Below are 27,381 nucleotides of genomic sequence, written 5' to 3' on the forward strand. Positions count from 1 at the left end.
AAAAAATAAAAATAAAAAAAATGAAAACGTTCAGTTCTAAGGAGAGTCTCAAAGATCCCAGTCACCATAAAATCTTATAAATTAGGTCTCCATCCTTCATAACTCCACTGGCCTTCTGCACGCAGATGACTTCACTACCAAGCCATCTGTTAATTCGAATGATTAGTACCAAGCTATTGGAATAGTTGAAAGTAGAGGGAAATTAAGCATCCTTTTAAAAGATATTTTTCAAAAACATCCTCTCTCTCATTTTCATAAATTATTGACAGGAAGTTTCTCCAAAAATAAAGAGGAGAAAGAATCCGTTACAATATCTTATTTCGGCCCCTGGACACAAGTATTCCTGTTTACTTATTTGAAAATGTTTTGCTGATTCTAATTGGCCTTCAAGGATCAGGACCAAAGGTTTTCCCTACCTTCGAATTGGGAAATTCCCCTGCAAAGGTTATTCTCAATTTCTTTGTTGGGTTTCATCAAGTTCCCCCAAGTTACAACCCCTCAGGTCACCCAAAACAGATCACCCTATCATTGTCCTGCTGTGGAAACCAGGTCCTCCCCCCACAAAAATATACATGTTTGCATGCATTCACAAGTATACTGACGTGCACGCACACGCGCACACACGCACGGGCGTGCGCGCGCGCGCGCACACACACACACACACACACACACACACACACCGTGAGGTCAGCTCTCTCACTGAGCAGCCAGCTCTGATCTCTCCAACCAGGACCTGCCAGGTCAAAGGAGACAAGAAATTTGTTTGTAAATGGTGGGCGACCAAGGCCCATCTTTAGGTTCCTTTGAAGTTACAGCACTCTGTCTTCAAACACCCAACACTCTGAGTGCCTGTCACTCTGCTGTGAAACATTGGCTTTGGGAGATGGTGTAAATAAACTTCCCAAGCTCCTTTGATTTCCAGGTGGTATTTATTTTAATGCACTCTACCACCTGCCCCCAACCCAGTGGTGTCCATAACAGCCCGTCCACCCCGGGCTTGCTGGTTTACCCCACCCGCCATCCCTGTTCCCTCTCTGACACTTCAATAAGGAATGGGGGTGGCGGAGTGATTAATATTCCCCGGGCGAATGCTTAGACCACACCCCACAGGCTCACATCTGCCCTGAGTGGACATTGTGGCAGGAGGGAGCCCTTTGAAAATGGGCACCAGTGACCCAGACCTCTGACTCAACTGGCTGTTCCAATAACAAACATGAAAGTGCAGACATTTGTCACCACCCTGGGCTGTTGCTGCAACATTATTACCTACATGGGGGGAGGGGCACTAGGTTCCCAGGGGGATTTGCATTACATTTGGCCTCTCAATCTTAGCTCCACATTTAGATTTCGTTTCTGATTTTTTTTCTGTTTGGGGCTGGTTTTCTCCCCCATTCACTGGAGCCCGCAGTTTGCTCTTAGGATTTTGGTCGGAAAGGCTGATGTTGAGATCAGAAGTGTACAGAAGTGGGATTCTCCCAATGTGGAGGGAGAAAGGCCATTCCTGAGGCCAAGAGAAGCTTGTAAAGGAAAGATGGCGTGGAGAGGACCATGAAAGATCAGAGGCTTTCCAGCTGGTCTCTCTGCTGGCACTGGGGCCCCCAGGGGTACCATGAGCAGATGGCGTACACATGTAAATTAGGAAGAGGCAACCACTTCCACTGCAGAATGTGTGGAAAGGTGTCCCCCACCCCCTTGGGAGAAGGAGGAAGGAGCTCCTTGCTTTGGGTTGACAGCCCCACAGTCAGAGCAAAAGGCTGCACCAACCAGTGGTGGCTGGATTTCAGCCCCTATGGGCACCATCCAAACAGCCACACTCAGAGGCCCTGCCCGCCCCCTATCCAGCCGGCCACAGGCCTTCTTCCCAAAGAGAAGCAAATAGGGCCCCTTACCCAACACACCCGTCTCACGATCGAAGCTGCCTGTAGTCACTTGGACAAGATTCCCCGCAAGTGTGAACACATCCTGCTGGGTGGGGGGCTGGGTGATCCTGTTTTAATGAATACACACTGATTTAAGCTTATAATAGAACTTTCCTGCCAAAACTGTTTGCACACCCTAAGAGCACAGATGATGGGCATTACTGTAAATTGAGTGTTCATGGGTGCTGCTGCCTTTTTCACTTAAAAACACATTTTAAGGTCCCTTCTGTCGGTTCCCAGATAGGGGGAAAGTTGTTGAAGTGGTTAGTGGTTGAATCATGCCTCCCCCTCCAAGTGCTAGGCCACAGAACCTGTGACTGTGACCTTACTTGGAAAAAGGTATTTGCTCATGAAATGAAGAATCTCAAAATAAGATCATCCTGGATTTAGAGCAAGCCCTAAAGTCAACGGCAAGTGTCCTTATAAGAGAAAGACAGAGGGAGCTTTGACCCACAGAAACACAGGAGAGAAGCCCTGTGAAGATGAAGGCAGAGATTGGAGTGATGCGGCCACAAGCCAAGGATGCCTGGAGTCCCCAGAAGCTGAGAGGCAGGGAAGGATCCTCCCTTAGAGGCTTCGGAGAGATAGCGAGACTCCTGGCCTCCAGAACTGGGAGAGAATATACCTTGGACCAAGGTGTTTTACATCTTGGACCAAGTTTGTGGCAATTTCTTCGGCTGCCATAGGCAATTTTCTTCCCCTGTCCAGAAAGCCTCTGTTCTATTCTCCCTACACCTGAATTTCCAGAAGAAGCCGTCTCCCTCCCGAGAAAACTCCCCCTTTGGGCTCCTCCTCCAACCCTGACCTTGTCCTCTGCTAAATAACAGGCACGCTGGTTACCACATGCTCCACACTCACTCGGCACTCAGCATACGCCAGATCTTAACACACGTATGCTTATTATGCTCAGGAGATAATTACAATCAACATTTATCACCTGCCTTGGAGTCTGCAAATTCCCTGCCGCACACGAGCTCGCTCTATCCTCACACTGAGCCATTGGGTGGGCAAGACCTCCAACAACGGCCTCGCTATACAGATAGAAGATTCCCAGGAGGGAGCTCACTGACCCACCAGTGTCATTCCCCACGTGATTTGAGCAAAGGATGGCCAGCAAGCCTGTCTCTGTCTTCACCCTGAACCACATTTATCCAGAGCAGGGATTGTCATCTTTTCCCTTTCAGTTTCTGGCATGGAGCTTAGCAATGGAAACATGGAAGCTGATGTGCGTTTCCAGGAGCAGCTTGATTCAGCTCTATTTAGGGTGCTGGGAAGAGAGCTGGTGGGAAAGCACTGCTATTAGGGACAACTGACAGTTCTGGTGGGTTCTGCTGTGGAGGTGGTATCGCCCGTGAACACCCCAATGGGCAGTTCCATTGGCTGCATCTACCTGACCAGGAGGAAAGCAGTGGAGTTCAAGGTGAGGACCCACAGAAAATGAAGAAAGGGCAAAGCTGGGTGCCCTGATTGCATTTTTTTTTTTTTTTTTTTTTTTGCGGTACGCGGGCCTCTCCCTATTGTGGCTTCTCCCGTTGTGGAGCACAGGCTCCGGACGCGCAGGCTCAGCGGCCATGGCTCATGGGCCCAGCCGCTCCACGGTATGTGGGATCTTCTCGGACTGGGGCACGAACCCGTGTCCCCTGCATCGGCAGGCGGACTCTCAACCACTGCGCCACCAGGGAAGCCCTCTGATTGCATTTTTGTCTACACCCACTCAGCCTCCCCCAACAAGGTCTTAACCCTTGACGTTCCATAAAAAGACAGTGCTTTTCCTTCCACAACGGGCCATCCAGTTGAGCAAATACCTACCTTGATTTAAACTCTCACTGAGCCAAAGACTAATCCTCGTCCTTGCCTGCCTACCAGAGAGGGCGTCGGGGTTGGAGGTGGGGGGGTCGAGGGGCAGCATGGAAGCACCATCTGCCCGCAGGGGGCGCTGGAGCCACACAGAGGTGGAGGAGGAGGGGCCCCAGGCAACTGTCTCCAGGGACCAAAACTGCAGCCAGCAGGCAGAGCCGAGGGTCAGCCCTTGAGCCAGACAGACAGCAATCAGCCACGAACGGATGGTAATTCAGTCACCGCTGGCCAGAGGGGACCGGCCACCTTCTCAAATACGGTCTCCATCTTCCCCAGTCAACACACTACCAGCAAGGCGAAGGCTGCACTCATGACTGCCAGGCGGAGGGGAGGAAGGGAGGGAAATTGTGGTCCAGAGAAATTACGCGATTTGCCCTCGTTGCCCAGCGATGGCACCTTAAAATAGCCCTTTTCCAGGAAGCAGCCTCCATTAGTTCATCCTTTGTTGGTTTCCGAGAATGATGGAGAGGGCCCCTCTTACCACCGCCCATGGAAGCATGTTCCCTGCAGCCCTCACATCATAACTGCTCCCTATTCTTCTATCTCACACTCATTCGAAAGCCCATCCACTGACCCACTTTAGCCTCACAATGGCCCTGTGGAAAGAATCCAGTGAACTTCCTCTTTAATCGTGGGGGAAAAGTAGAGGCACCCAGAGTTCCAGTTCAGGTTTTCCAGGTCCTGGAGGGAATCTGTACTTGGACACAGGGCTGGGCACCCGTGGCCAGTACTTGAGGACGTTTGTTGTCTTCTCAATATTGGATTCTCAATATCCTCACCCAGGACCCTCTCCCCTAGTTTAGGGTCTCGACTGTCCCACAGTGGTGACACTTTTGTCATCATCCCACATGCATCCATCTCCCTGCTGGACTTCAGGCTCCGGACAGCAAGGATGGCTGCTCTGCTCATTTCACATCCCAGCAGCCTGGTGCCCGGTTTGGATCCACCTCCAAGGAGACCCTTACCTGCCGTTTCGGAAGAAGCCTGCCCGCAGGTCCTGCGTGGGGCCAGCCCCTCGGATGCGGGTGAACGGCTGTCTTTTCTCAGCACCCAGTGTGGCTTCCTCAGTCTGCTGGCTCTCAGCTGGAAACGACTTTGCAAGAAATTCCCTTTGTACCTGGGGGACGAGAGCACATGGGCAGTGATCAGCCTTGAGAGTGTGTCCAGGAGCTCATAGGCACAAAAATCCAAGACAGGATGCCCAGAGGATAAAACCCAGGTCCGTGTGGGAAGCCTGGGAGAACACCGGGACGTGAGGTCCAGGCAGCTCATCAGCTGTCAGAAGCCCCTCTTCCCTCCAATCCTCATTCTCCTGCCAGGATGTGGGGAAGACAACAGGACACAACTCAGGCGGCCGTTGTAGGGTTGAAATGAGATAGTGCCTAGAAAATGCTTCCCACACCACTTAGCACACAACAAGCGCTTAATAAAGGTCAGTTGCTGTAATTAAATACTGAATTATATGGTCTTGACTACTTACTAAACAGGCTGTCCAGTAGAACTTTCCACAGTGATGGGCGTCTTCTATAACCTGCATGGACCAATACGGTGGCCACTAACCACAGGCAGCTCTAGAGTGAGTGAAATGTAGTTCATGTGTCCGAGGAACTGAGCTTTACATTCAATTTCATTTTAATGAGTTTAAAGAGCCACTGGTGGCTAGTGGCTACCGTTATTGGACAGGTCAGGCCTAAAGCGTCTCCTCTGAAAAAACGGGCATCACACATGTTCCCCCCCGAGAAGCTCTTCCAGATCATCTGGTCTATGTAAAATAGAAAGCTAGTGGGAAGCAGCCGCATAGCACAGGGAGACCAGCCCGGGGCTTTGTGACCATCTAGAGGGGTGGGATAGGGAGGGTGGGAGGGAGGGAGACGCAAGAGGGAGGGATATAGGGACATATGTATATGTATAGCTGATTCACTTTGTTATAAAGCAGAAACTAACACACCATTGTAAAGCAATTATACTCCAATAAAGATGTTAATAAATAAATAAAAGGTGAAATAAACATTCAAAAATAATAATAATATAATCTCTAAAACAGAGCCTTCACATCCCAGGGGGAGGGCATGACAAGGGTAGAGAAAGAAAATAGTGAGCTTCTCAACATCACTAACTTTAGAGAAATGCTCATCAAAACTACAATGAGGGGCTACCCTGGTGGCGCAGTGGTTGAGGGTCCGCCTGCCGATGCAGGGGAAACGGGTTCGTGTTCGGGAAGATCCCACATGCGGCGGAGCGGCTGGGCCCGTGAGCCATGGCCGCTGGGCCTGCGCGTCCGGAGCCTGTGCCAGCAACGGGAGAGGCCACAGCAGTGAGAGGCCCACGTACCGCAAAAAAAAAAAAAAAAAAAAAAACTACAATGAGGTAGCCCCTCACACATCAGAATCCCATCATTAAAAAGTCTACAAATAACAAATACTGGAGAGGGCGTGGAGAAATGGGAACCCTCCTACACTGTTGATGGAAATGTATATTGGTGCAGCCACTGTGGAGAACAGTATGGAGGTTCCTCTAAAAACTAAGCATAGAGTTATCATATGATCCAGCCATCCCACTCCTGGGCATACATCCAGACAACACTATAATTCAAAAAGATACATGCACCCCTGTGTTCACAGCAGCGTTATTCACAATAGCCAAGACATGGAAACAACCTAAATGTCCATTGACAGATGAATGGATAAAGAAGATGTGGTAGATATATACAATGGAATACTACTCAGCCATAAAAAAATAATGAAATAATGTCATTTGCAGCAACATGAGACCTAGACATTATCATACTAAATGAAGTAAGTCAGAAAGACAAATACCGTACGATACCACTTACATGTGGAATCTAAAATATGACACAAATGAACTTATCTACAACACAGAAACAGGCTCACATACATAGAGAACAGATGTGTGGTTGCCAAGCGGGGGTGGGGGGGGTGGAGAGAAATGGATTGGGAGTTTGGGATTAGCATATGCAAACTATTATATGGATAAATAGCAAGGTCCTACTGTATAGCACACGAAACTATATTCAATATCCTGGGATAAACCATAATGGAAAAGAATGTGTATACATATATATATATATGTGTGTGTGTGTGTGTAACTGAATCACTCTGCTGTATAGCAGAAATTAACACAACACTGTAAATCAACTATACTTTAATAAAATAAATTTTTAAAAAATACTGAGCTTCTATCTACAGTTTCTTTTTTTTTTCTTTTTTTCAGTACGCGGGCCTCTCACAGTTGTGGCCTCTCCTGTTGTGGAGCACAGGCTCCGGACGTGCACGCTCAGCGGCCATGGCTCACGGGCCCAGCCGCTCCGTGGCATGTGGGATCTTCCCGGACCGGGGCACGAACCCATGTCCCCTGCATCGGCAGGCGGACTCTCAACCACTGTGCCACCAGGGAAGCGCTATCTACAGTTATTTTTATCTAGACTTTCTTATATCTATTGTTGCAGGCCCTTTATAATGTACATAATACATTAGGGGAGTAGAACAGATGTATAACTGGTAAATGAACAGTTGTGCATTTCTTACGGTAAATGAACAGTTGTGCATTTCTTAGGGTGCAGCCAAAAGCAGACCAGCAAGCTGGTCTAACCCCCCACTTGGCAGGTGAAAGAACGGAGAGGCAGAACACCTGCAATATGCCCTAAGACTCGAAGCCCTGTAGCCAGTTGGGAGCTAAACTCTTGACTCGAGTCCCTGAACCATTTTGACCATTATCGGTGGTCAGCTCTTTGAAAAGATCTTTGCACCGCCTCTAGCTGCCTGGCTGAGCCACAGGGACTCCCTTCCCTTTGCAAGCCTCAGTTTACAAGAATTCTGTTCCCTCGATGATGCTCTTTAGAGCCACCAGGCTGGGGAGGAAGGTGAGGTAACCTGCTTGGCCATTTTTCTTTCTCATTTGTCTGAGCTGCCGCCAACATCCAGCTGCAGTCCCCTAATAATCAGGGCTGCTTGCAGAATTTAAGTAAGATCTGCAGAATTCCGTATCCTCTTGGGTGCTCATTTTCATAGCAGCAACAAGGAAAAAGTGACTTTTTCTTCATCTTTTTCATGTTTGGGAGAGGCTCCACTTACAGGCACTATGGCCTCCCGGGTCTTGGGCAGGAGCTGTCACTCCCCAGGGGTGCCTTCCTGGTTCTTTGAAGCAACCCATCCCTGCTTGTCAAGACCCCAGGTTCCTGAAAGACTATCTGAGCCCAAGTGGAGAGCAACAGGGCTGCCGTTCTGCTAATCACAACCCCCTGAACCAGTCGGGGCTCCTGCTGGGCCGGGGGAGAGTGATTTCCAAGTACAGAGACAAAGGCAGGAAGGAAGGTGGGAGGTGTGGGAGCAGTCTTCCCCTGTGTGCCGTGGGTCAACTTTGCCCTCAGTCAGTAGGTGACTGCCACAAGCTGGCAGGTGTTAAGAATGGCACAGTTTGAACTGCAGCGAGGTTTGCTTTTGGAAAACGGACAAAAGCGAGGAACTGCGCTCAATGAAAATAACTAGGAGACCGCTGAGAGAGCTCCAGCCTCTGGATTCAGATCTCATTAAGGCGGAATTTGGACCCTTTTGGCCTTGGGGGGAGCCCAAGTGGATCTTGGCATTGTCTTCAAAGCAATTTTTGTTTAGTCATGGGCAGGGTCTACTTTTTTCCCTCCTGTGTTCTCCAGAACATTCTGTGTGCAGCCCCTCCTAGAGCAGCATCACCCTGGGAAAGGACAGTCAGGGTGGGGCAGGTCCTGCACGCTCGCCGTCACCTGTCCTGCAAGGCCCCTCGCAGTTCAGCAGATGCCATTAGCGCCTGTCTCCACCGCCTTCACCGGGCTGCTTATCTGTGGCTGGCTGCTGGGACCACCTTCTCAAGAGGGCTGCCCTAGGCCAGTGGGAGCCAGCTTGCCTGGAAGGCCTGGGAGAGTGTGCACACCCCCCATGAAGGGCCCTTAGCCACTGACCGACTGTCACAGGGTGTGAGAGCCCAGTCCCTTTGCCTCTGAGCAGGACCATCTCTGGGACGCACTCCATACTCCAGAGCTCCCTGTGGGATCAGGCATGACTGGACATCCAAGCCCGCATCTTTGCTGAGTTCTTCCCTCGCCCTTGTCTGCTTCCGTCATCCCTTACAAGTCTCCTGAGAGCCCTCCCTGCGTAAGTCTCTTGTACAAGAATCCCCGTCTCAGGCTCTGCTTCTAGGCAGCCCAACCTCAGATGCAAGGTTAGAGTGTCGCCCCTGCTTCTCTTCTTCTCACTCCCATCCGCCTATTTCCCCCAGAGGCACTCGGGCATGTTTGCCAAACCTCCTTAAATAGGCATGTATGCTTATAAATATGTAGTGTCGCTTTTGTGCATGACATTGTACCACAGAGCCATTCTTATTCTCACTTTACTTTTACTCAAGGCTATGTTTTGAAGATCAGTCTAGATTTTTGTATTCATGTCTAATTTTCTGCTTTTAGCTGTCTTGTATGGTGCTTTACATTTTGTTTTAATAAGCTGCTACTTAAGGGCCAGACTTTAAATCCAACTCATACTTGACACACCCTCTGCTCTCTTGGTCTCTGTAGATCTTCCTGTAAGAGCCGACATTATCAGCACTTACATAAGAACAGCACAATATCTTTGTTTATAGACCTCATGGAAGACCAATCAGAAAAAAGCTTTCTTACCCCAGGTCAGCTCCAGCCGGGGCACTGATGACTGGTGGACCAAGGTCAAGAGCGCAGGGGACACCAGCTTTGACTGGAGTCCAGTGGGAAGCTCACAAAAGGAGGCAGGGTGAGGTTTGTCACGTATCTTGATGCCGGTTGACAGCCATTGACCGCCCTGCCTACTCCAATCCCACCCTGACCCCCATGCCCACTGTCCCTTTTATCAGCCAGGCCTTGGAAGGTAGATCCAAGGAGGCAGACTTGCAGGTTTGCGTGGCCTGCCTGACACATGCTCATCCTGGGGAAGGAATATGTGGTCTGTCCTATTATCCTCCTCACTTTCCTCTCTTGATCCCACAGGGAGTGACAAAGCAAAGAGAAGTGGAGTGGAGGTATAGCAGACCCTCAGCATCCCACCAAACCGGACTTGGGACTGGGGTCAAAGCTCTGGTGCCGTGGAGCACGTCACAGAGGGTCTCAGCCATGAGGAGTGGCAGCCACCTCGTCCCTAGGTCTGCGTCTCCATCTCACTTCAGAGTTACCTCATTGAATAAGTAAAAAGTGAGCAGACACACGCTTCAGACTATAAACATCTGCTTTATAAGGAAAAACACCATCAATTAAGAGATTTCCATCCTCTGTGTGTCCTCCTGTGCTCTCCCCTTCTGTGATGAATCTACATTTTTAGGGTTTACAAAGCACCCTTCACCCATATAACCTCCAATCTCCTCCTCACTCATCCCGATTCACTTGGGGCTTCACAATTCATTGTTCATTTGTCAGAAGCTCCCTAGAACAAGGCTCTGAGTGTTTCATGCTTCGTACAGCACTGTACACAGTTACAAACTAATCAATAAAATCCAATTCCATGGTCCAGTGCCTGCTCTGGGCACAGCCGAGACATTGTTTCTGAATGTTCTGAATCTCTAGGCCTCTAGTTAATGTCAGGGCAATTAGGTGTCCAAGTATGAATTTTCTACATTTTCCCATTTCCACTCTGAAAATGGACCCTGCCTTTTCTAACCCCTCTAACTCATGTGCTTTTATTAATGACAACACCCATTTTCATTACAGTGTGGTGTTGGGAGTTGGCAACAAAGAGTCGAATGATACAGAATGGAGGGCCCTGAAATAAACTTCAAGTACAAACGGGAAGTTAAAATACAGCAAATAAGTGAAAAAAGGGGATTGGGCCAGGGGTCTATAAGCTTTTTATATAAAGGTCCAGGTAATAAATATTTTAGACTTTACAAGCCACATACAATCTCTGCCACACATTTTTCATATACATATATATACACATATGTGTGTGTGTGTGTATATATATATATATGTATTGGGTTGGGCATAAAGTTCGTTTGGGTTTTTGGTACCATCTTACAGACAAACCTGAACGAACTTTTTGGCCAATCCAGTATACATATACACATTCTTTTTAAAATGCAAAAATCATGCCTACCTCACATACAGGTATACAGGACGTACACAGGGCATACAGAAACAAGCCAAGAGTCAAACTTGACCCAAGGTCCACTGTTTTCTATATAAACAAAAATAAAAATAAATCCTTCTTTACATTAATATATAGAGAGAAAGAACATAAGAGACTATCTTTTTGTATTTGTGTCATTGGGGGCTTGAGACAAGGAAAAATTTCTTAAGACAAGAACAAAATATAATAATCGTAAAGGAAAAGGTAACTCCATCTGACTACATCAAAATATGCACTTTCTTGATGATCAAAGAAGCATAAGCAAGGTTAAAAAATAAGAAGTCCATTTCTGACTTCTGGGGAAGATGGCGGAAGAGTAAGACGCGGAGATCACCTTCCTCCCCACAGATACACCAGAAATACATCTACACGTGGAACAACTCCTACAGAACACCTACTGAACGCTGGCAGAAGACCTCAGACCTCCCAAAAGGCAAGAAACTCCCCACGTACCTGGGTAGGGCAAAGCGGAGAGATTCCCCCACAAAGGATCGGCGCCGACCAGCACTCACCAGCCCGAGAGGCTTGTCTGCTCCGCCGCCGGGGTGGGCGGGGCTGGGAGCTGAGGTTCGGGCTTCGGTCGGAGCGCAGGGAGAAGACTGGGGTTGGCGGCGTGAACACAGCCTGAAGGGGGCTGGTGCGCCACAGCTAGCCAGGAGGGAGTCCGGGGAAAAGTCTGGACCTGCCGAAGAGGCAAGAGACTTTTTCTTTCCTCTTTGTTTCCTGCTGCGCGAGGAGAGGGGATTAAGAGCGCTGCTTAAAGGAGCTCCAGAGACAGGCGCGAGGCGCGGCTAAAAGCACGGACCCCAGAGACGGGCGTGGGACGCTGGGGCTGCTGCTGCCGCTGCCAAGAAGCCTATGTGCAAACACAGGTCACTGTCCACGCCCCCCTTCCGGGGAGCCTGTGCAGCCCGTCACTGCCAGGGTCCTGGGATCCAGGGAGAACTTCCCCGGAAGAACGCACGACGCGCGTCGCGCTGGTGCAACGTCACGCCGGCCGGCACAGGCTTGCCCCGCCTCCGCTCGCGCTGGTGCAACGTCACGCCGGCGCCGCAAGCTCGCCCCGCATCCGTGCCCCTCCCTCCCCCCAGCCTGAGTGAGCCAGAGTACCCTAAGCGGCTGCTCCTTTAACTCCGTCCTGTCTGAGGGAAGAACAGACGCCCTCCGGCGACCTACACGCAGAGGCGGGGCCAAATCCAAAGCTGAGACCCGGGAGCTGTGAGAACAAAGAAGAGAAAGGGAAATCTCTCCCAGCAGCCTCAGAAGCAGCGGATTAAAGCTCCACAATCAACTTGATGTACCCTGCATCTGTGGAATATATGAATAGACAACGAATCATCCCAAATTGACGAGGTGGACTTGGAGAGCAAGATTTATGATTTTTTCCCCTTTTCCTCTTTTTTGTGGATGAAAGGCTCTTGGTGCTGCACCCAGGAGTCAGTGCTGTGCCTCTGAGGTGGGAGAGCCAACTTCAGGACACTGGTTCACAAGAGACCTCCCAGCTCCACATAATATCAAACGGCGAAAATCTCCCAGAGATCTCCATCTCAACACCAGCACCCAGCTTCACTCAACGACCAGCAAGCTACAGTGCTGGACACCCTATGCCAAACAACTAGCAAGACAGGAACACAACCCCACCCATTAGCAGAGAGGATGCCTAAAATCATAATAAGTCCACAGACACCCCAAAACACACCACCAGACGTGGACCTGCCCACCAGAAAGACAAGATCCAGCCTCATCCACCAGAACATAGGCCCTAGTCCCCTCCACCAGGAAGCCTACACAACCCACTGAACCAACCTTAGCCACTGGGGACAGACACCAAAAACAACGGGAACTACGAACCTGCAGCCTGCAAAAAGGAGACCCCAAACACAGTAAGATAAGCAAAATGAGAAGACAGAAAAACACACAGCAGGTGAAGGAGCAAGATAAAAACCCACCAGACCTAACAAATGAAGAGGTAATAGGCAGTCTACCTGAAAAAGAATTCAGAATAATGATAGTAAAGATGATTCAAAATCTTGGAAATAGAATAGACAAAATGCAAGAAACATTTAACAAGGACCTAGAAGAACTAAAGATGAAACAAGCAACGATGAACTACACAATAAATGAAATTAAAAATACTCTAGATGGGATCAATAGCAGAATAACTAAGGCAGAAGAACGGATAAGTGACATGGAGATAAAATAGTGGAAATAACTACTGCAGAGCAGAATAAAGAAAAAAGAATGAAAAGAACTGAGGATAGTCTCAGAGACCTCTGGGACAACATTAAACGCACCAACATTCGAATTATAGGGGTACCAGAAGAAGAAGAGAAAAAGAAAGGGACTGAGAAAATATTTGAAGAGATTATAGTTGAAAACTTCCCTAATATGGGAAAGGAAATAGTTAATCAAGTCCAGGAGGCACAGAGAGTCCTATATAGAATAAATCCAAGGAGAAATATGCCAAGACACATATTAATCAAACTGTCAAAAATTAAATACAAAGAAAACATATTAAAAGCAGCAAGGGAAAAACAACAAATAACACACAAGGGCATCCCCATAAGGTTTACAGCTGATCTTTCAGCAGAAACTCTGCAAGCCAGAAGGGACTGGCAGGACATATTTAAAGTGATGAAGGAGAAAAACCTGCAACCAAGATTACTCTACCCAACAAGGATCTCATTCAGATTTGATGGAGGAATTAAAACCTTTACAGACAAGCAAAAGCTGAGAGAGTTCAGCACCACCAAACCAGCTTTACAACAAATGCTGAAGGAACTTCTCTAGGCAAGAAACACAACAGAAGGAAAAGACCTACAATAATGAACCCAAAACAATTAAGAAAATGGGAATAGGAACATACATATTGATAATTACCTTAAATGTAAATGGACTAAATGCTCCCACCAAAAGACACAGATTGGCTGAATGGATACAAAAACAAGACCCATATATATGCTGTCTACAAGAGACCCACTTCAGACCCAGAGACACATACAGACTGAAAGTAAGAGGATGGAAAAAGATATTCCATGCAAATGGAAATCAAAAGAAAGCTGGAGTAGCAATTCTCATATCAGACAAAATAGACTTTAAAATAAAGACTATTAGAAGAGACAAAGAAGGACACTACATAATGATCAAGGGATCGATCCAAGAAGAAGATATAACAATTGTAAATATTTATGCACCCAACATAGGAGCACCTCAATACATAAGGCAAATACTAACAGCCATAAAAGGGGAAATTGACAGTAACACAATCATAGTAGGGGACTTTAACACCCCACTTTCACCAATGGACAGATCATCCAAAATGAAAATAAATAAGGAAACACAAGCTTTAAATGACACATTAAACAAGATGGACTTAATTGATATTTATAGGACATTCCATCCAAAAACAACAGAATACACATTTTTCTCAAGTGCTCATGGAACATTCTCCAGGATAGATCATATCTTGGGTCACAAATCAAGCCCTGGTAAATTTAAGAAAATTGAAATTGTATCAAGTATCTTTTCTGACCACAATGCTATGAGACTAGGTATCAATTACAGGAAAAGAGCTGTAAAAAATACAAACACATGGAGGCTAAACAATACACCACTTAATAATGAAGTGATCACTGAAGAAATCAAAGAGGAAATTAAAAAATACCTAGAAACAAATGACAATGGAGACACAACGACCCAAAACCTATGGGATGCAGCAAAAGCAGTTCTAAGAGGGAAGTTTATAGCAATACAATCCCACCTTAAGAAACAAGAAATATCTTGAATAAACAACCTGACCTTGCATGTAAAGCAATTAGAGAAAGAAGAACAAAAAAACCCCAAAGTTAGCAGAAGGAAAGAAATCATAAAAATCAGATCAGAAATAAATGAAAAAGAAATGAAGGAAATGATAGCAAAGATCAATAAAACTAAAAGCTTGTTCTTTGAGAAGATAAACAAAATTGATAAACCATTAGCCAGACTCATCAAGAAAAAAAGGGAGAAGACTCAAATCAACAGAATTAGAAATGAAAAAGGAGAGGTAACAACTGACACTGCAGAAATACAAAAGATCATGAGAGATTACTACAAGCAACTCTATGCCAATAAAATGGACAACCTGGAAGAAATGGACAAATTCTTAGAAATGCACAGCCTGCCAAGACTGAATCAGGAAGAAATAGAAAATATGAACAGACCAATCACAAGCACTGAAATTGAAACTGTGATTAAAAATCTTCCAACAAAGAAAAGCTCAGGTCCAGATGGCTTCACAGGCGAATTGTATCAAACATTTAGAAAAGAGCTAACACCTATCCTTCTCAAACTCTTCCAAAATATAGCAGAGGGAGGAACACTCCCAAACTCATTCTACGAGGCCACCATCACCTTGATACCAAAGCCAGACAAGGATGTCACAAAGAAAGAAAACTATAGGCCAATATCACTGATGAACATAGATGCAAAAATCCTCAACAAAATACTAGCAAACAGAATCCAACAGCACATTAAAAGGATCATACACCATGATCAAGTGGGGTTTATTCCAGGAATGCAAGGATTCTTCAATATATACAAATCAATCAATGTGATACACCATATTAACAAATTGAAGGAGAAAAACTATATGATAATCTCAATAGATGCAGAGAAAGCTTTGGACAAAATTCAACACCCATTTATGATAAAAACCCTGTAGAAAGTAGGCATAGAGGGAACTTTCCTCAACATAATAAAGGCCATATATGACAAACCCACAGCCAGCATCGTCCTCAATGGTGAAAAACTGAAACCATTTCCACTAAGATCAGGAACAAGACAAGGTTGCCCACTGTCATCACTCTTATTCAAAATAGTTTTGGAAGTTTTAGCCACAGCAATCAGAGAAGAAAAGGAAATAAAAGGAATCCAAATTGGAAAAGAAGAAGTAAAGCTGTCACTGTTTGCAGTTTATATACTTAAAGTTTAAAAATTTAAAATTTACATAAAATTTAAATTTTATGTCAAATATTCTTATCAAAAAACAAAAAAGAGGAAGGGAAGAAACTTCTAGAGATGATGGATAGGTGTAGGAAAGTGTAGGACACTGAATGTGGTGATGGCTTCATGGTGTACATGTACCTTCAAACTTGTCAAGATACATATATTAAATATATACAGCTTTTATGTTTGTCAATCATACCTCAATTTAAAAAAAGAAGAGTAAAGAGCAAGAGACTATAAAAATGACCAGGCAGATTTGAAAAATAATTAAATGGAACTTTAAAAATAATTAAATATAATATTGTCAGGAATTAAATTTAAAACTCGACAGACATGTAAAACAGGGGACCAATTAAGAGGCCATTGCATTAGTCCAGGGACTTCTTCTGACCGAGATGATGTAGCAGTGACTAGATGTGCCCTCCCAAATAAAAAAATGGACAAATGTCTAAAACAATGATTCTCAGGACATTAGACACCAAGCAATGAAAGCAGTGGTCCCTGAGAGAAGAGGAACAGATGAGGTGAGTCTCATGATTGCCTTGGCTTCCTGGTGGGGAAACTTTCCAGGTCCAGCAACATTCGTTGAAAAGACTATACTTTTGCCATTGAATTTCCTTTGAACCTTAGTCAAAAATCAATTGACCATGTATGTGTGGTCTATTTCTGTATTCTTTATTCTGTTTCATTGATCTATTTGTCGATTTTGATGTGAATACCACACTGCCTTGAATATTTAAGTTTTAGAGTAACCCTTCAAGTCAGGCAGTGTCATCAAGATAGCGTGGCATGCGCATCAAAATAGACAAATAGATGAACAAATCATGCTGGAACAATTAGGTATCCACCTGCAAAACTAAGAACTTTTATTTATACATCACACCATATACAAAAATTTGATCCTAGGTCTGAATATTAAACCTGAAACAATAAAGCTACAGAAGAAAACTTAAGAGAAAAATCTTTGTGGCTATGACTTAGGCCAAGATTTTTTAGTTATGACAACAAAAGCACAATCCAAAGAAAGAATGATAATTGGAATTCATCAAAATTTAAAATGTCTTCCCTTTAAAAGACACTGTTAAGAGAATTAAAAACAACAAAAAACAAGGCACAGACTGGAAGGAAATATTTACCACTTGCATATCGGAAAAAGGACTTATAGCCAGAATATATAAATAATTCTCAAAATTCAATAAGAAGAAAACTAACAACCCATTTTTAGTGGGAAAAGATGCAAACAGATATTTCACCAAAAAAGATACATAAATGACAAATAAGCACATGAAAGGATAGTCAATATCATCATTTATTAGGGAAATGTAAATTCAAACTAATACAATACCATTAGACATCTATTAGAATGACAAAAATTAAAAAGAATGGCCATACTAAGTGTTGGCAAGGAGGTGGAGAAGCGGAAGCTGTCACACACTGCTCATGGAAATGTAAAATGATACAACCACTTTGGAAAACAGCTTGGCAGCATCTTAAAAAATTAATTATGCTTCTACCATATATGATCCAGACATTCCACTCTTCAGTATTTACTCAAGAGAATTTAAAGCTTATACCCATACAAAGACTTGTATATGAATATTTATAGTAATTTTTATTTATAACAGCTCAAAACTGAAACAAGCCAAATGTCTACCAACAAGTGGTTGTATAAATAAATTGTGCCATATCCACACAATGGCTTACTACTTAGGAATGAAAAGGAACAAATTACTGATACACACAACATGGATGAGCTTCAAAATAATCATATGGAGTGAAGAAAAAGCCCAGCCAAAAAAAAAAGGTGGGGGAGGGAATGTATATATTGTCTGCTTTCATTTTTATAAAATTCTAGAAAAAGTGAAATACTCTATAGTGACAGAAAGCACAGCAGTGGTTACCTGGGGGTGGGAGGGTGGCAGAGTGGGCAGGAGGAAAGAATTACAAGGAGATACATGGAAACTTTGGGGATTGTGAATACGTTTACTATCTTGATAGTGTTGTTGGTTTCACCAGTGTGAACATGTCAAAACTTATTATATTGCACACTTTAAATATGATTAACAATATTAAAATTCAATATATGTCAATAGTGCTTTGAAAAAAACACTCAGTGGATTAAGAAAATTAGTAACATTTTAAGATACATCCAAACAAAATATCTAGATTATAGCAGGGAGAGACAAAGTTGTTGAAAATAGAGGTTAAGAGACATGAAAGACAGATCTAAGATGCATATTTCAATGTTCCAAAGAGGAGGGAGACTGGGATGGAGGCAACATCTAAAGAACAATGGCTGAGAATTTTCCAGGTAGACATCAATCCAGAAATTATAGAAGCCCAATGGATTCCTAATGGAATAAATTAAAGTGACGTGTACCTGGATACATCAAAGTAAAAGTATGGAACACCAAAGAAGATCTTGAAAGTAGCCAGAGATAAGAGACCTTCAAAAGACAGATGAGTAGACTTCTAGCTGACTTCTCACCACAAGATAGGAGCCAAGTGATGATGCAATAACAACTTTGATGGACTGAGAGGAAATAACTGTCAACCCAAAACTGTGTACCCAGAAAAAATATTTTTCAACAACAAGGATGAAATACATGCACTTTCAGGCTAATAAAAACTGAGATTTTTCTTCTCTAAAGGAAATTCCAAAGAATATACTTCAGACAGAAGAAAACAATCCCAGAAGGAAGATCCGACATGCCAAAAGGAATGAAGAGGCAAGATATTTGCAATTATGCAGGTAAATATAAATGAATGGGCTTAAAAAGTCAGATAATAGACCTGGAAAAATATCTGCAGGGTTTCCCTGGTGGCACAGTGGTTGAGAGTCCGCCTGCCGATGCAGGGGACACGGGTTCGTGCCCCGGTCCGGGAAGATCCTACATGCTGCGGAGCGGCTGGGCCCGTGAGCCATGGCCACTGAGCCTGTGCGTCTGGAGCCTGTGCTCTGCAACGGGAGAGGCCACAGCAGTGAGAGGCCCGCGTACCGAAAAAAAAAAAAAAAATCTGCAATATATATAACAGGCAAAGAATATATGCAAATCTAGGATATATACACAATCCTACAAATTCTGGGTGGGCAAAACATTAAAAATCTGCTCCTAACAAACATAAGTAAGAATATGGGAGCAGGGAAAACTCTCACTGTTAGCTGGAGGAAACCTACAGTGACACAAGCACTCCAGAGAGTGATTTGGTAATAACTTGTAAAGTTGAAAATGTGATTATCTTATAACCCAGTAATTCCATTTTAGGTATATTTCTTAGAAAACTTCTCACATTGTGTCTAAGGAGGCACGTATAAGCATGTTCATTGCAAAGTTAGCACACACACAAAAAAAACTGGAAATGATTTAAATGTCCATAAATAGGGGAATGGAAAATACAGTGTGTTATTTCCATGGGATAGAATACTCTACAGCAATTAAGATGAATGAATTTTATCTGTATGTACCAAACAAGGCTAGATTTTCAAAAACACAATATGGAGTTTAAAAATCAAACTGAAGGATGATAAATTCAGTGTGAGATGTATATATATATTTTTTTTTTTCTTAACAGTGATATATATATATATATATATATATATTTAAAGACACCAAACAATATTATATATTAGTGGATACATTGATTTGTAAGGTATGAATCCATGGATGGAAACAAACACACATAGAAAACAAACGTATGGTTACCAAAGGGGAAAGGGGGGTGGCGGGGGGAGGGATAAATTAGGAGTTTGGGATCAGTAGATACAAACTACCATATATAAAATAGATAAACAACAAGGACCTACTGTAGAGCACAGGGAACCATACTCAATATTTTGTAGTAATCTATAAGGGAAAAGAGTCTGAAAAAGAATGTGTGTGTGTATAATGAATCTCTGTGCTGTACACCTGAAACTAACACAATATTGTTAATCAACTATACTTCAATTAAAAAAAAAAAACTAGGGCTTCCCTGGTGGCGCAGTGGTTGAGAATCTGCCTGCCAATGCAGGGGACACGGGTTTGAGCCCTGGTCTGGGAAGATCCCACATGCCGTGGAGCAACTAGGCCTGTGAGCCACAACTACTGAGCCTGCGCGTCTGGAGCCTGTGCTCCGCAACAAGAGAGGCCACGACAGTGAGAGGCCCGCGCACCACGATGAAGAGTGGCCCCCACTTGCCACAACTAGAGAAAGCCCATGCACAGAAATGAAGACCCAACACAGCCCCCCCCAAAAAAAAACTAAAAAGAAAAAAAAATGGGAAAAAAAGACACTAGGGAGAAGTGGGGACTGAGGCAGGCTGCAGAGCACAGGCACTGTCCACAAGCATAGCTGCTGCTCAGCCCCAGCCAGCTGCTACCCTGCAAGAAGACAGGCCCAATATCTTCAGAGCTTCAGATATTTTAAGAGAAGCCGAAATCCAGGTTTATATGTGAAATCTCCTGATATTTATTATTTGGATACTAAGCGTCAAAATTTTCAACAACGTTGCAGCCCAAATAAGATTCTTACATGGGCTGTTTGGCCCCAGGGCTGCTGATGGGTTTGCAAGGCATCCTGGAGAGACATCTCAAGGCCTCTCGGAGGACCAGCCTGGGACCATCAGCCTTATTTGGGAATGTTTCCCCAACGGCCTCCACGTGTAGACACCTGGCACCTAGCAGGTGCACAATGAATGTCTGTTGAAACAGTCAAGTTCCAGGGTTGGGAAGGAGGGAACTGTAAATGAGGCACCCCACCTTTGTCCCCCTCCCCACATCTCCCGGGACTCTGACTGAGGCCTGGAGACTTCAGGTTTGCCAGCTGTCACTCAGATGTAGTTTAGTGCTTTGTGGGAGCAAAGCCACGTGCCAGTATCCCTGAGCTCCCGGGATGTGGTTTGGGTGATGTAAAGCATTGCTCTCCAAGCTAGCTCACTGGACCAGCATCCTCAGCATCACCGGGGAGCATGTTAGAGATACAGAATCTCAGGCCCCATCCCAGACCCACTGAATTTGACCCAGCATCACAAGAAACCTCCAGAAAACCCTAGGTGACTCTCATGTCCATTACGGGCTGGGAGCACTGGGGCAAGCTGCTGTTTGGCACTTGGGCTCTGGAGTAAGGCTCGCTGGTTCAGATCCAGGTCCTTGGGGAAGTTGCCTGACTTCTCTGTGTGTCTCAGTTTCCTCGAGAGAAAAATGCTGTGCCTGGCACACAGCAAGCCCTCAGCGATGCCAGCTCTGGAAACGTGGTCCTGGCAGACAAGTGAAAGGGGGTGCAGGGGCCTCAGAGGAGGGTATGTCATCTCTGGCCAGTGAGAGCCTGAGCAGCTGTAGGCAAGCATTAGGAATTTGTGTGGCCTCTCGACAAATACCTATGTCTGGACCAAACACTGACAATAGGAGAAGGCCAGGCATTCTAGGAAGGGGAGATTGAGGGTGCAGGAGAGCCTTGGGGATCTGGGTTCAGAGTGTAAATAGAGTGTCAAATAGAGAATAGGCAAGGGCTGGGACCATATGACATCACACTGAGAGGGAGGGGGGCGACCATGGGAAAATGGGACCGAAAAGCTTTGTGGGGCGGGGGGCCGGGGTGTTGGAGGGAGGAGGGTACACAGTGGGTAACCTGAAGGGTTTTGAGCAAAGGAGCGAGACAATCAGAATGACGCGATGAAAGAGGGGTTTTAAAATCCATCTGCCCCTCCCCCCCCAACCCCGCATTTGCAGTCAGGAGATTATGTACGTGCACAGATCACGGAGAAAAGCTTAGGAGGGCATACACCTAAACGTGATTGTCTCCGAGTGGTGAGATCACTAGGATGTTTTATTGTCTTCTCCTCACTCATCTGTATTTTCTAATTTTTCTGCAAAGGACATGCATCACTTGCATAATTAAAAAAGCAATAAAAGCTGTAAATAATTAACATGCTCTCTCTTCAGGACTTAAACTGGATGGATGTGTTTTCAACTCAGTTATTTCGAATATTTGCTGGATGCCTGGCCTTAAAAAAGGCACCACGGAAAAACACACAGCCGGTAGACTGATGGGGAAACACATTGAGTCCTTCAACCATGAAACTCTAGACCCCAGTTCCTAACCAGGACTCTGTCTCTCTCTCTCCCTGGAACACAGAGATGCCTTTTGAATCCCTTGCGAAGTTTTCCTTGGGGGTTTATTGAAATCGCAGTTTGCAGTTCCTGACACTGTGGGGACACGGGGAAATGACAGAGGTGGCCACACACCCTACCTTCTGGAGCAGATGCTCAGTTGTTTCTGCTTGCTGCTCCCACGAGGCATCTTTGTCCTCCTATGAGGCCATCCTTTCTTCCGTTCTGGCTCAGACATCCAGTCCTGGGATGGCATCCCTGGGGCTGTTGGGTCGGAGAGCTGAAAATACCAGGCACGCTGGCATCACATTGCTCACAGCCCTCATGGTGGGAACAACACAGAAGGGTTCTCTCTCTGCAGACAGGATGCCTGTCTGGGGAAATCGGGCATCGAAATGCTGCATTGCCAAATGGTCTGCGCATTGCTGGGCAGAACCTTCTGGAATCCTGCCTGGGCTGGATCCACAGAAGAAAAAGCCCAGACCTTTGGTGATGACTGGAGGTCTAGGGAACACCGTGGCCAGCTCCTTTCCCTCCTCCAGGAATGCCCACACCCAGTACCTGATGGCCTTGTGGAGAAAGGAGGCTAAGCTGGGCCTTGGATTCGCCCTCTCTCAGGCCCAGCACATTCTTTCTTAACCCCCCACTCTCGGGATGAAGGCAGTGTTACCAGGAGAACAGCCTTCAAGCTCTGGGACACAGACCCTGTTGTTCCACACGATTAAGTTACAACTGAGGCTGCAGGATTCTCTTCAGTCCCCCTGGCCCAGGACATCCCAGAGCAGGACAACACCCTCAATTATACAATCCAGATGCATGGAGTCGCTCTCAAGATGGGACTACAGGGACTTCCCTGGCGGTCCAGCGGTTAAGACTCTGCGCTTCCAAGGCAGGGGGTGCAGGTTTGATTCCTGGTGGGGAAATAAGATCCCACATGCCACGAGGCACGGCCCTCCCCCCCAAAAAAAGATGGGACTATACATTTATTTAATCACCAGTGAGAACTCTTTAGAGCACCCAGCTCCTTTCCCGTTTTGCCACTGCTCCCAGGAAACTCAGGGGTAAGTTGAATCTGACCATAGCAGCTATTTTCTCTGGAGTCCCTGGTATGATAACTATCTCCTTCTAAGAGTTTTTGTCTGGAGTCTATCTCTCAAAAAGGGTTTCTGATTTATAAGCTCCCCTGACCAGCGTTTCATTTTTACTGTTTGCCTCTGCTACCAGGAAGCTCAGCGTTAAGGTTTACGTCAAGTTATGGAAAATCTCACCCGGAGTCTTGGGTACAGTCATTCTGTCCTTTGAAACTACTTTTTTCATGATTTTCTTTTGTTTTATTTTACATGTTGCACCTTTTTTTCTCTCCCTTGGGAGCAGGCTGAGAAGATGTTATAATGGACAGCAGATGCTACACAGGATGGCTTCATACTTTTCCTCCATCGCTACAAGTCCTGCCTGCCAAGCATCCTCCCTCAGCCCCCAGGGCCCTGGGACAAAGCTGGGTATTACCTTCAATGTCTGCGTCTGCCCTCCTCCTCCAGGGCTTTTCCTGGTCCATCCTCCAGACACTGCTTTGCTGGCCGGCTGGGCGTCAGGACCCTCACCCGGGAGGCTGCCAGCAGGGAAATGCAGCGCCAGGTGCACGGAAGCGTCCTTTTCCTTCTGCTCCAGCGGCAGAGGGAGGCTGCGGCTCAGGCAACACCATGTGAGCCGGGGCTCAGCCCTCAGCGAGGGGAAAGGCCCCTGGGCCCTGCAGCTCCCGGGGGTCTCCACGGGCGCACACGAGGCCAGCTCAGGCCAGCCCGGGGGTGGGAGGGCCGAGAGGGAGGGGCCGGGCTGGCGGGAGCAACCGGCACTGAGCCCAGCTAGTGGCCCTGAAGGAGGGCCCCGCGGGGCACTCTCGGGAGGCCTCCCCAGCTCCCCAGTGCATTCCCAGGGATGGAGGGCGCCCCCAGAGGGCCTGGCCCGCACCCAAGTGTTGCTGCTGCAGACTTGTGGGGTGTCATGGGTCCTACTCCTCAAAGAGTCACACGTTGGCGTGGGCGGGAAGGAGGCTGCCCCCCTGGGGACCCCAGCTTCTGGGGTGCCAGTGTCCAAGCCTCCTTTCTCCTCTCCCTGCACCCCCTTTCTCCTGTCGCACGGCGTGGACAAGCTGGGGTCCTCCCCGAAGCTGTCTGCTCCGCCAGGGGCCTGGCCTGAGGTTGGGCTGGGAAGCAGGGGTGCCTCCAGCCCTGACTCCATAAAGGATGCCCGTTCCTCAGGTCCCTCTCTCCTGCAGAGAAGGCCCCGGCCTTGGTCCGGCTTCTGGGGGACAAGCAGTGAGTGACGGGTCTCGCCCTGGGGTAACTTGAGGAGGTATTGTGGGGGGAAGGCCACGTCCACTGGGGCAGCGAGGACACTGGGGGCCTGAGGCTGCGAGACCAGCTGGGAGGGACACCCGGGGGCTGCAGCTGTAGCACGCGGCCGAGGCTCCGTGTCCCGAGGCCCTGCCCGCCTCAGGGCCCCAGCCCTGCCCCTTGCTATGCAGTTGCCACCTCCAGGCAGCCCCCCTGGCTTTTCCCCCGGGTCACTGTCCTGTTTCTGAGGGGGCGGGGAGGCAGCCTGCATGGGGCCCCCCGGGGTCTCTCCTCCTGCTCCCAGGGGCTCCTGGCAGCTTAGCGCCTCCACCTTCAGCTTCTTCCTCTCCGAGGGGAGCTTGTCCTCTGTGGGCTGGGGCTCCCCGGAGCTACCGCCCGGCCGGCTCGGGACCACGTGGACCTGCTGACAGGTCTCCTTGGCATCCCCTCCGCCACCCCGGGTGCCACCTTCCAGCTTGGGGTCCGGCAGACCCCGCCCGGGAGCCTCTAGGTCACCTCCTTTGGGAGGACTGGGTGCCGGCAGCAGCTGACACCCCAGCTCCAGCCTCCCGTCTGGGGGAAGCAGAGTGCTCTTGCTGCCCAAGCAGAGGGGTCCTCCGCAGCTGAGGGCGGGGCGTGAGGCAGCCCGGTGCACACGGGGCTGGTCCCTGCCTCCGGCTCTGGCCACCGTCTCCCTCTGCTTGGGGGGCTCAGTCACCAAGAGGCCCTCCCGGGCCGGTGGGCTTGCGCAAGGCGCTGGCCTGGCCTGCACGGCAGTGTCCTTGGGGCCCGGGGGCCTCCTCCCGTCCTGGGAGGGGGCTGCACGTCCGCCACCCGCTGCATCCTGCTGGAGAGGACGGTCCAGCTCGACCCCACCGCCCGCTGGGACCTCCCTAGCCTTCTTGCCTCCGTGGTGGCCGGCTTTCGTCTTCTGGTAGATGCTCTTGAACGTGTCCTTCCCGTACACCTGCCACTTCTCCTGGGAGAACATCTTCAGCCTCCTCTGGCCGCGTGGCTTACCAGCCGCCTGGCCCTGGCTGGCCTGTCCCTCCCCCGCAGCCAGTCTCTTTCCATCCGGGTCCTCCGCCGGGGCCGAGGCGTCTCCCGTCGGGGGACACGGCAGGTCCTCCACCGCAGCCTGTCTGACCAGGGCCCGGGGGTGACCGCCAGGGACATCGGCCAGTCGGGCGGGGGCAGGCCTAGGGCTCAGGGGCTTCTGCCTCCGGGACCAGGCGTCCCGGGGGTCCGGCGGCTCCGGCCACATCCCCGTGCCCTCGACAAAGGGCAGCGAGTTGCTCCTGGTGACAGGCACACATTCGGTGCCGGTGGAGAGCTGCGTGGGGACCGAGTGGAAGAAGAGGGGCCGCACCCTGTCCGGGGGTGCGCAGGTGGAGCGCGCGGCGCGGAGGGCGGCAGGTGTCCTCCTGGGCTCCGGCGGCCGCAGGTCGAAGTGGAAGGAGTCCTTGTAGGTGTAGGGCATGGGCAGGTCGATGCTGCCCTGCTTGGACAGGACCGTCTTGCGGGGCCGCACGTGGGCCAGCTGGGGGTCGTCCACCACGGCCTGGTTGTGAGAGATGAGCCTGGCGATGCGCTCCTCCAGCCGCCTCTTTTCCAGCTCCAGGACGGCCGCTCGCTCTGCGCGCCCGGGCCCCGGGCCTCCCTCGCCCTCAGACTCGGCGCTGTGCTCGGACAGGCTGTGCAGGGGACTGCCGGCGGCCGGCGGCTGCTCTGCGCTGTCCGAGCGGGACAGGTAGCCCGAGTCGGTGCTCTCGCACTTCCGCAGCCGACCCTCCGAGGGCTTGGCATCCCCGGGCTTCTCCACCTGCTGCTGCTGCTGCTGCAGCACGGAGCCCGGCCTGCTGGCCGTGGGGGACCGCTGCTCGGGCAGCTTCCGCCTCGACTGCGAGCTGGCCAGCGGGAGCCCGGGGGCAGAGTCTGCAGGGGCCTCCCTGACATCGAACGTGGACCCTGGACAGGCAACAGCGTCCAACTTCAGGTCCAGGTTCTTGGCAACCGGGGACAGATGTGCCTTAGGCAGCAGGCAGTGCCCAGCGGCCTGGGCGCCCAGAGAAAGGGGTCTCTCTGATCGTGCCCCGTGGGTCCCAGAAGGCACTCCGGCCTTGTCCCCTTCCTCCGAGAGGCTGCTTCCCCCGCCGTCCGACTCCAAGGACAGCCTGGAGTTGTTGAGGTGTGTCTGGGTCCGTCTGTGCTTGTACAAGTTGCTCTGGGTCTTAAAGGCGATGCCGCAGGTGGCGCACGGGAAGGGCCTCTCACCCGTGTGGGAGCGGATGTGCTTCTCCAAAACGCTGGGCTTCAGGCAGTCCCGGCTACAGTGCGGGCACAGGTACTTGCCGGCGTTGCGCACCTTGCTGGGGCTGCCCAGCGTGGGCCCCAGGCCCGGTGACAGGATGGGCAGGGCACCCACGAAGCTCACGGCGAGCGCTGGGCCCGCTGGCTTCCCCACCTGGGTGGGGCCGGGCCCTTCAGGCTGCAGCAGGGGGCTGAGAATGAAGGGCACACTGGCCCCGTCCACGCTGCCTGACACGAGGGGGGCACGCGGCTGGAGGCCCCCCGGAGGCACTGTGTGGTACAGGGGGATGGGCAAGGCCTTCAGGAAGAGGGTGGGGGCCAGGCCCTGCTCTGGGGGCAGGATGATGGGGCCCAGGGTCAGGTGAGGCGAGGCCTGCCCACCTGGGGCCCTTGCGGGGCCAGAAGCAGGAGCTGGCTGGTCCCTGGCAGGCGAGGCAGGGCAGGTGACTTCTGGCACCTCCATCCCACATCGTCTGGGTGGCCCAGGATGCCGGGCAACCTGTGAGCAACAACCAAACTTTACTATGGGTAACTCTCTTCTCTCATTATGCAGTAAACTCTTCCCTACCCCCCATCAGGCATTTTGTCACCTCCACTGAAGCCACAACAATCCCCCAAGAAAAATACCCTTATCCCCATATAAGGAAAGGGGAAACTGAGGCTCAGAGAGTGGAAGTGACTTGTCATGCAGCTGATATGTGGCAAAGAAAGGTTCAGACCCAGGTCTGTCTCAATCCTATCTCATTTAATACGC

At 48.7% G+C, this 27,381-nt stretch overlaps 1 protein-coding gene across 1 annotated transcript in view; it reads right to left on the reverse strand.

Moving 5' to 3' along the window:
- Window positions 1–27,090, reverse strand: part of ZNF831 (zinc finger protein 831) — a 72,340-nt gene extending 45,250 nt beyond the window's left edge. Inside the window, exons 1-3 of the mRNA XM_060078589.1 lie at window positions 23,491–27,090; window positions 22,125–22,264; window positions 4,742–4,893 (exon numbers count right to left, since the gene is read on the reverse strand). Of these exons, the coding sequence (XP_059934572.1) occupies window positions 4,742–4,893; window positions 22,125–22,264; window positions 23,491–27,090 (3,892 nt within the window). The remainder of the gene's footprint in view (window positions 1–4,741; window positions 4,894–22,124; window positions 22,265–23,490) is intronic.
- Window positions 27,091–27,381: the final 291 nt, after the last annotated feature.

The sequence above is a fragment of the Mesoplodon densirostris genome, chromosome 16 (assembly GCF_025265405.1).
Source record: "Mesoplodon densirostris isolate mMesDen1 chromosome 16, mMesDen1 primary haplotype, whole genome shotgun sequence".
Taxonomy (NCBI): domain Eukaryota; kingdom Metazoa; phylum Chordata; class Mammalia; order Artiodactyla; family Ziphiidae; genus Mesoplodon; species Mesoplodon densirostris.